Source organism: Phyllobates terribilis, unplaced genomic scaffold (assembly GCF_046119375.1).
Source record: "Phyllobates terribilis strain yellow unplaced genomic scaffold, ASM4611937v1 Scaffold_2638__1_contigs__length_116883, whole genome shotgun sequence".
Taxonomy (NCBI): domain Eukaryota; kingdom Metazoa; phylum Chordata; class Amphibia; order Anura; family Dendrobatidae; genus Phyllobates; species Phyllobates terribilis.
The window spans coordinates 106,495-116,884 of NW_027365395.1; the positions used below are offsets into that span (position 1 = coordinate 106,495).

General features: G+C 47.4%; 1 protein-coding gene across 1 annotated transcript in view; it reads left to right on the forward strand.

The window, feature by feature from the left end:
* The window catches only part of LOC141246833 (anoctamin-7-like), a gene marked incomplete at its 3' end in the record, with an annotated part of 32,221 nt that extends 22,479 nt beyond the window's left edge, over positions 1-9,742 (forward strand). Inside the window, exons 4-6 of the mRNA XM_073669153.1 lie at positions 8,957-9,132; positions 9,266-9,373; positions 9,606-9,742. Coding sequence (XP_073525254.1) covers positions 8,957-9,132; positions 9,266-9,373; positions 9,606-9,742 — 421 coding nt within the window. The remainder of the gene's footprint in view (positions 1-8,956; positions 9,133-9,265; positions 9,374-9,605) is intronic.
* Between the last annotated feature and the right edge of the window lie 648 nt (positions 9,743-10,390).

Here is a 10,390-nt window from a genome sequence, read left to right on the forward strand (position 1 = left end):
GACAGGAGGAGTGGTACTGTGCAGTGTATACAGGACAGGAGGAGTGGTACTGTGCAGTGTATATATACAGGACAGGAGGAGTGGTACTGTGCAGTGTATATATACAGGAGGAGTGGTGCTGTGCAGTGTATATATACAGGACAGGAGGAGTGGTACTGTGCAGTGTATATATACAGGACAGGAGGAGTGGTACTGTGCAGTGTATATATACAGGACAGGAGGAGTGGTACTGTGCAGTGTATATATACAGGACAGGAGGAGTGGTACTGTGCAGTGTATATATACAGGAGGAGTGGTGCTGTGCAGTGTATATATACAGGACAGGAGGAGTGGTACTGTGCAGTGTATATATACAGGACAGGAGGAGTGGTACTGTGCAGTGTATATATACAGGACAGGAGGAGTGGTACTGTGCAGTGTATATATACAGGAGGAGTGGTACTGTGCAGTGTATATATACAGGACAGGAGGAGTGGAACTGTGCAGTGTATATATACAGGACAGGAGGAGTGGTACTGTGCAGTGTATATATACAGGACAGGAGGAGTGGTACTGTGCAGTGTATATACAGGAGGAGTGGTACTGTGCAGTGTATATATACAGGAGGAGTGGTACTGTGCAGTGTATATATACAGGACAGGAGGAGTGGAACTGTGCAGTGTATATATACAGGAGGAGTGGTACTGTGCAGTGTATATATACAGGACAGGAGGAGTGGTACTGTGCAGTGTATATATACAGGACAGGAGGAGTGGTACTGTGCAATGTATATATACAGGAGGAGTGGTACTGTGCAGTGTATATATACAGGAGGAGTGGTACTGTGCAGTGTATATATACAGGACAGGAGGAGTGGTACTGTGCAGTGTATATATACAGGACAGGAGGAGTGGTACTGTGCAGTGTATATATACAGGACAGGAGGAGTGGTACTGTGCAGTGTGTATATATACAGGACAGGAGGAGTGGTACTGTGCAGTGTATATATACAGGACAGGAGGAGTGGTGCTGTGCAGTGTATCTATACAGGAGGAGCTGTACTGTGCAGCGTGTATATACAGGAGGAGTGGTACTGTGCAGTGTATATATACAGGAGGAGTGGTGCTGTGCAGTGTATATATACAGGAGGAGTGGTACTGTGCAGTGTATATATACAGGACAGGAGGAGTGGTACTGTGCAGTGTATATACAAGAGGAGTGGTACTGTGCAGTGTATATATACAGGAGGAGTGGTACTGTGCAGTGTATATATACAGGACAGGAGGAGTGGAACTGTGCAGTGTATATATACAGGACAGGAGGAGTGGTACTGTGCAGTGTATATATACAGGACAGGAGGAGTGGTACTGTGCAGTGTATATACAGGAGGAGTGGTACTGTGCAGTGTATATATACAGGACAGGAGGAGTGGAACTGTGCAGTGTATATATACAGGAGGAGTGGTACTGTGCAGTGTATATATACAGGACAGGAGGAGTGGAACTGTACAGTGTATATATATACAGGAGAAGTGGTACTGTGCAGTGTATATATACAGGACAGGAGGAGTGGTACTGTGCAGTGTATATATACAGGACAGGAGGAGTGGTACTGTGCAATGTATATATACAGGAGGAGTGGTACTGTGCAGTGTATATATACAGGAGGAGTGGTACTGTGCAGTGTATATATACAGGACAGGAGGAGTGGTACTGTGCAGTGTATATATACAGGACAGGAGGAGTGGTACTGTGCAGTGTATATATACAGGACAGGAGGAGTGGTACTGTGCAGTGTATATATACAGGACAGGAGGAGTGGTACTGTGCAGTGTATATATACAGGACAGGAGGAGTGGTACTGTGCAGTGTATATATACAGGACAGGAGGAGTGGTACTGTGCAGTGTGTATATATACAGGACAGGAGGAGTGGTACTGTGCAGTGTATATATATACAGGAGGAGTGGTACTGTGCAGTGTATATATACAGGACAGGAGGAGTGGTACTGTGCAGTGTATATACAAGAGGAGTGGTACTGTGCAGTGTATATATACAGGAGGAGTGGTACTGTGCAGTGTATATATACAGGACAGGAGGAGTGGAACTGTGCAGTGTATATATACAGGACAGGAGGAGTGGTACTGTGCAGTGTATATATACAGGACAGGAGGAGTGGTACTGTGCAGTGTATATACAGGAGGAGTGGTACTGTGCAGTGTATATATACAGGAGGAGTGGTACTGTGCAGTGTATATATACAGGACAGGAGGAGTGGAACTGTGCAGTGTATATATACAGGAGGAGTGGTACTGTGCAGTGTATATATACAGGACAGGAGGAGTGGAACTGTACAGTGTATATATATACAGGAGAAGTGGTACTGTGCAGTGTATATATACAGGACAGGAGGAGTGGTACTGTGCAGTGTATATATACAGGACAGGAGGAGTGGTACTGTGCAATGTATATATACAGGAGGAGTGGTACTGTGCAGTGTATATATACAGGAGGAGTGGTACTGTGCAGTGTATATATACAGGACAGGAGGAGTGGTACTGTGCAGTGTATATATACAGGACAGGAGGAGTGGTACTGTGCAGTGTATATATACAGGACAGGAGGAGTGGTACTGTGCAGTGTATATATACAGGACAGGAAGAGTGGTACTGTGCAGTGTATATATACAGGAGGAGTGGTACTGTGCAGTGTATAGATACAGGACAGGAGGAGTGGTACTGTGCAGTGTATATATACAGGACAGGAGGAGTGGTACTGTGCAGTGTATATATACAGGACAGGAGGAGTGGTACTGTGCAGTGTATATATACAGGAGGAGTGGTACTGTGCAGTGTATATATACAGGACAGGAGGAGTGGTACTGTGCAGCGTATATATACAGGACAGGAGGAGTGGTACTGTGCAGTGTATATATACAGGAGGAGTGGTACTGTGCAGTGTATATATACAGGACAGGAGGAGTGGAACTGTGCAGTGTATATATACAGGAGGAGTGGTACTGTGCAGTGTATATATACAGGACAGGAGGAGTGGAACTGTACAGTGTATATATATACAGGAGAAGTGGTACTGTGCAGTGTATATATACAGGACAGGAGGAGTGGTACTGTGCAGTGTATATATACAGGACAGGAGGAGTGGTACTGTGCAATGTATATATACAGGAGGAGTGGTACTGTGCAGTGTATATATACAGGAGGAGTGGTACTGTGCAGTGTATATATACAGGACAGGAGGAGTGGTACTGTGCAGTGTATATATACAGGACAGGAGGAGTGGTACTGTGCAGTGTATATATACAGGACAGGAGGAGTGGTACTGTGCAGGGTATATATACAGGACAGGAGGAGTGGTACTGTGCAGTGTATATATACAGGATAGGAGGAGTGGTACTGTGCAGGGTATATATACAGGACAGGAGGAGTGGTACTGTGCAGTGTATATATACAGGAGGAGTGGTACTGTGCAGTGTATATATACAGGACAGGAGGAGTGGTACTGTGCAGTGTATATATACAGGACAGGAGGAGTGGTACTGTGCAGTGTATATATACAGGACAGGAGGAGTGGTACTGTGCAGTGTATATATACAGGAGGAGTGGTACTGTGCAGTGTATATACAGGACAGGAGGAGTGGTACTGTGCAGTGTATATATACAGGAGGAGTGGTACTGTGCAGTGTATATACAGGACAGGAGGAGTGGTACTGTGCAGTGTATATATACAGGACAGGAGGAGTGGTACTGTGCAGTGTATATATACAGGACAGGAGGAGTGGTACTGTGCAGTGTATATATACAGGAGGAGTGGTACTGTGCAGTGTATATATACAGGACAGGAGGAGTGGTACTGTGCAGTGTATATATACAGGACAGGAGGAGTGGTACTGTGCAGTGTATATATACAGGACAGGAGGAGTGGTACTGTGCAGTGTATATATACAGGACAGGAGGAGTGGTACTGTGCAGTGTATATATACAGGACAGGAGGAGTGGTACTGTGCAGTGTATATATACAGGACAGGAGGAGTGGTACTGTGCAGTGTATATATACAGGACAGGAGGAGTGGTACTGTGCAGTGTATATATATACAGGAGGAGTGGTACTGTGCAGTGTATATATACAGGAGGAGTGGTACTGTGCAGTGTATATATACAGGACAGGAGGAGTGGTACTGTGCAGTGTATATATACAGGACAGGAGGAGTGGTACTGTGCAGTGTATATATACAGGACAGGAGGAGTGGTACTGTGCAGTGTATATATACAGGACAGGAAGAGTGGTACTGTGCAGTGTATATATACAGGAGGAGTGGTACTGTGCAGTGTATATATACAGGACAGGAGGAGTGGTACTGTGCAGTGTATATATACAGGACAGGAGGAGTGGTACTGTGCAGTGTATATATACAGGACAGGAGGAGTGGTACTGTACAGCGTATATATACAGGACAGGAGGAGTGGTACTGTGCAGTGTATATACAGGAGGAGTGGTACTGTGCAGTGTATATATACAGGAGGAGTGGTACTGTGCAGTGTATATATACAGGAGGAGTGGTACTGTGCAGTGTATATATACAGGAGGAGTGGTACTGTGCAGTGTATATATACAGGAGGAGTGGTACTGTGCAGTGTGTATATACAGGACAGGAGGAGTGGTACTGTGCAGTGTATATATACAGGACAGGAGGAGTGGTACTGTGCAGTGTATATATACAGGACAGGAGGAGTGGTACTGTGCAGTGTATATATAGTACAGACCAAAAGTTTGGACACACCTTCTCATTTAAAGATTTCTCTGTATTTTCTTGACTATGATAATTGTACATTCACACTGAAGGCATCAAAACTATGAATTACCACATGTGGAATTATATACTTAACAAAAAAGTGTGAAACAACTGAAAATATGTCTTATATTCTAGGTTCTTCACAGTAGCCACCTTTTGCTTTTATGACTGCTTTGCACACTCTCGGCATTCTCTTGATGAGCTTCAGTCACCGGAAATGGTCTTCACTTCACAGGTGTGCCCTGTCAGGTTTAATAAGTGGGATTTCTTGCCTTATAAATGGGGTTGGGACCATCAGTTGTGTTGTGCAGAAGTCAGGTGGATACACAGCTGATAGTCCTACTGAATAGACTGTTAGAATTTGTATTATGGCAAGAAAAAAGCAGCTAAGTAAAGAAAAACGAGTGGCCATCATTACTTTAAGAAATGAAGGTCAGTCAGTGCGAAAAATAGGGAAAACTTTGAAAGTGTCCCCAACTGCAGTTGCAAAAACCATCAAGCGCTACAAAGAAACTGGCTCACATGAGGACAGCCCGAGGAAAGGAAGACCAAGAGTCACCTCTGCTTCTGAGGATAAGTTTATCCGAGTCACCAGCCTCAGAAATCGCAGGTTAACAGCAGCTCAGACTAGAGACCGGGTCAATGCCACACAGAGTTCTAGCAGCAGACACATCTCTACAACAACTGTTAAGAGGAGACTTTGTGCAGCAGGCATTCATGGTAAAATAGCTGCTAGGAAACCACTGCTAAGGACAGGCAACAAGCAGAAGAGACTTGTTTGGGCTAAAGAACACAAGGAATGGACATTAGACCAGTGGAAATCTGTGCTTTTGTCTGAGGAGTAAAAATTTGAGATCTTTGGTTCCAACCACCGTGTCTTTGTGTGATGCAGAAAAGGTGAACGGATGGACTCTACATGCCTGGTTCCCACCGTGAAGCATGGAGGAGGAGGTGTGATGGTGTGGGGGGGCTTTGCTGGTGACACTGTTGGGGATTTATTCAAAATTGAAGGCATACTGAACCAGCATGGCTACCACAGCATCTTGCAGCGGCATGCTATTCCATCCGGTTTGCGTTTAGTTGGACCATCATTTATTTTTCAACAGGACAATGACCCCAAACACACCTCCAGGCTGTGTAAGGGCTATTTGACCAAGGAGGAGAGTGATGGGGGGCTACGCCAGATGACCTGGCCTCCACAGTCACCAGACCTGAACCCAATCGAGATGGTTTGGGGTGAGCTGGAACGCAGAGTGAAGGCAAAAGGGCCAACAAGTGCTAAGCATCTCGGGGAACTCCTTCAAGATTGTTGGAAGACCATTTCCGGTGACTACCTCTGGAAGCTCATCAAGAGAATGCCAAGAGTGTGCAAAGCAGTCATCAAAGCAAAAGGTGGCTACTGTGAAGACCCTAGAATATAAGACATATTTTCAGTTGTTTCACACTTTTTTGTTAAGTATATAATTCCACATGTGGTAATTCATAGTTTTGATGCCTTCAGTGTGAATGTACAATTTTCATAGTCATGAAAATACAGAAAAATCTTTAAATGAGAAGGTGTGTCCAAACTTTTGGTCTGTACTGTATATATATATATATATATATATATATATATATATATATATATATATATATAAAACTCATAAACACACACTCGCAGACACACAAATATATATACACTTATCAACATTGAAGTTTCAACTCCAAGAAGTAAAGGAGGTAGAATTATGGAAATCACCAGATGGATAGACATGGTAATGATATAAATGGAAACTGTACTTTCACAACCTTAGGATTATTCAGTCTGGAGTCTAAGCCTCGAGCAGAAATCCCGGCACCCCCGGCCTCGGCTGCTGTCACTGACGTCATTAATGGTCAGCTGAGGAAGGTTCTGCCGCTGATTGTACAAATCATCAAGATCCGCTGCCAGCAGCTCCTGTGTAATCACCGACCAATGACGTCCCCGATGTGCTCCATGGAGAAAAGTCCAATTTTCTCCATCGAGCACAGCCGGGAGGTCATTGGTCGGTGATCACACAGAAGCTGCAGCGTCTCCGGACTTGTCTCCATTGAGCACATCGGGGACGTCATTGGTCGGTGATTACACAGGAGCTGCCGGCAGCGTCTCCAGACTTGTCTCCATCGAGCACATCAAGGACGTCATTGGTCGGTGATTACACAGGAGCTGCCGGCAGCGTCTCCGGACTTGTCTCCATTGAGCACATCGGGGACGTCATTGGTCGGTGATTACACAGAAGCTGCTGGCAGCGTCTCCAGACTTGTCTCCATTGAGCACATCAGGGACGTCATTGGTCGTTGATTACACAGGAGCTGCCGGCAGCGTCTCCGGACTTGTCTCCATTGAGCACATCGGGGACGTCATTGGTCGGTGATTACACAGAAGCTGCTGGCAGCGTCTCCAGACTTGTCTCCATTGAGCACATCGGGGACGTCATTGGTCGTTGATTACACAGGAGCTGCCGGCAGCGTCTCCAGACTTGTCTCCATCGAGCACATCGGGGACGTCATTGGTCGGTGATTACACAGGAGCTGCCAGCAGCGTCTCCGGACTTGTCTCCATCGAGCACATCGGGGACGTCATTGGTCGTTGATTACACAGGAGCTGCCGGCAGCGTCTCCAGACTTGTCTCCATTGAGCACATCGGGGACGTCATTGGTCGTTGATTACACAGGAGCTGCCGGCAGCGTCTCCAGACTTGTCTCCATCGAGCACATCGGGGACGTCATTGGTCGGTGATTACACAGGAGCTGCCAGCAGCGTCTCCGGACTTGTCTCCATCGAGCACATCGGGGACGTCATTGGTCGGTGATTACACAGAAGCTGCTGGCAGCGTCTCCAGACTTGTCTCCATTGAGCACATCGGGGACGTCATTGGTCGTTGATTACACAGAAGCTGCTGGCAGCGTCTCCAGACTTGTCTCCATTGAGCACATCGGGGACGTCATTGGTCGTTGATTACACAGGAGCTGCCGGCAGCGTCTCCAGACTTGTCTCCATCGAGCACATCGGGGACGTCATTGGTCGGTGATTACACAGGAGCTGCCAGCAGCGTCTCCGGACTTGTCTCCATCGAGCACATCGGGGACGTCACAGGTCGGTGATTACACAGGAGATGCCGGCAGCATCTCCGGACTTGTCTCCATCGAGCACATCGGGGACGTCATTGGTCGGTGATTACACAGGAGCTGCCGGCAGCGTCTCTGGACTTGTCTCCATCGAGCACATCGGGGGCGTCATTGGTCGGTGATTACACAGCAGCTGCTGGCAGCATCTCCGGACTTGTCTCCATCGAACACATCGGGGACGTCATTGGTCGGTGATCACACAGGAGCTGCTGGCAGCGTCTCCAGACTTGTCTCCATCGAGCACATCGGACACGTCACTGGTCGGTGATGACACAGGAGCTGCCGGCAGCGTCTCCAGACTTGTCTCCATCGAGCACATCAGGGACGTCACTGGTCGGTGATTACACAGGAGCTGCCGGCAGCATCTCCGGACTTGTCTCCATCGAGGACATCAGGGGCGTTACTGGTGGGTGATTACACAGGAGCTGCCGGCAGTTTCTCTGGACTTGTCTCCATTGAGCACATCGGGGACGTCACTGGTTGGTGATCACACAGGAGCTGTCGGCAGCGTCTCCAGACTTGTCTCCATCGAGCACATCGGGGACGTCACTGGTTGGTGATTACACAGGAGCTGCCGGCAGTTTCTCTGGACTTGTCTCCATCGAGCACATCGGGGACGTCATTGGTCGGTGATCACACAGGAGCTGCTGGCAGCGTCTCCAGACTTGTCTCCATCGAGCACATCGGGGACGTCATTGGTCGGTGATCACACAGGAGCTGCAGCGTCTCCGGACTTGTCTCCATCGAGCACATTGGGGACGTCATTGGTCGGTGATCACATAGGAGCTGCTGGCAGCGGATCTTGATGATTTCTACAATCAGGGGCAGAACCTTCCTCAGACTGAATAATCCGGATGTGAACATTGTGTTTCCATCTTTTATCGTTTGCAGATCAGTGATCTCCATTAATCCCTTCTCCGTCCAGGGGCTACAATCCCCATGATGAGGAGTGGCTATATACATATATACTGTGTGTCCGTTAGTATTACAGGCACTGGGATTTTGTCTGCTTTTTTTGCAGACTTTGTCCTTGTTTGGGAGGAGAAAATTTCTTCCAAGAAGCACAAGACAGAGAAATCCTCCAAAGGATCTGACCATCGTGGACAAGGGGGCAGAGCAAGGGGCAAAGCCGCTTCTGAAAACCACCGGAGGCGCTTCCACCGCAACCTGCTGAAGGCTGGCCTCCTGTGTGAGAAGGTGAGGCCCCTGCAAGGGACACATGGAGGGTCCCCTATGCAGCTCATAGTTTTGTGGCCCCTGGTTGTGTCGACCCATGAGGTCTCATTCGCATAGATTGTATGTGGTAACAATGTGCATGCCCCCCGAACAGGAGCAGACTCTGAGCGAGCGAAGATCTCTGCACTATCTGAAGCTTAGCGCCCCCTGGGACGTCCTGGTGTACTACGCTGAGGAGCTGTGCATGAGGGCCCCACTACAGGTCAGGCTGCATTATTTCCTATTCAGTGACCCCATAGAAAATCTGGGAATAGGGCACAATTTTGCTGTGAGCACCACAAGTAATAATTTTTTTTTTTGGGTGGTAAACCTTTATGCCCAGCGTCCAGCACCGGAGAAGTCCGCTGCACAAGCCTAAGGGGAAGGGAATCGACAACTACTTTTAACAATCTTTGGCTGTCATTGGTTTCTGTAACGATTGTGTCCTCCATCAGGCCCAGCCGAATCCAGACAACAACACATCGGACAGATTCCTCCAGGGGCTTCACCTGCCCAACCCCATGTACCAGCACGTCCCCAACAAACCACTGGACTATTACACCTGCGCGTTCCGCAAATCCAAGCTGCAGAGGTGAGACCCCACCGAATAACTGCGTCAGTGACCCGAGAGGATAGGGATGGCGAGGATCACCGCAGGGTCCACCCGACTCCAAGAAATCATACATCACCCTGCACATATACTACTGATCCTGAGTTACATCCTGTATTATACTCCAGAGCTGCACTCACTATTCTGCTGGTGCAGTCACTGTGTACATACATTACATTACTGATCCTGAGTTACATCCTGTATTATACTCCAGAGCTGCACTCACTATTCTGCTGGTGCAGTCACTGTGTACATACATTACATTACTGATCCTGCATTACATCCTGTATTATACCCCAGAGCTGCACTCACTATTCTGCTGGTGCAGTCACTGTGTACATACATTACATTACTGATCCTGAGTTACATCCTGTATTATACTCCAGAGCTGCACTCACTATTCTGCTGGTGCAGTCACTGTGTACATACATTACATTACTGATCCTGAGTTACATCCTGTATTATACTCCAGAGCTGCACTCACTATTCTGCTGGTGCAGTCACTGTGTACATACATTACATTACTGATCCTGAGTTACCTCCTGTATTATACTCCAGAGCTGCACTCACTATTCTGCTGGTGCAGTCACTGTGTACATACATTACATTACTGATCCTGAGTTACATCCT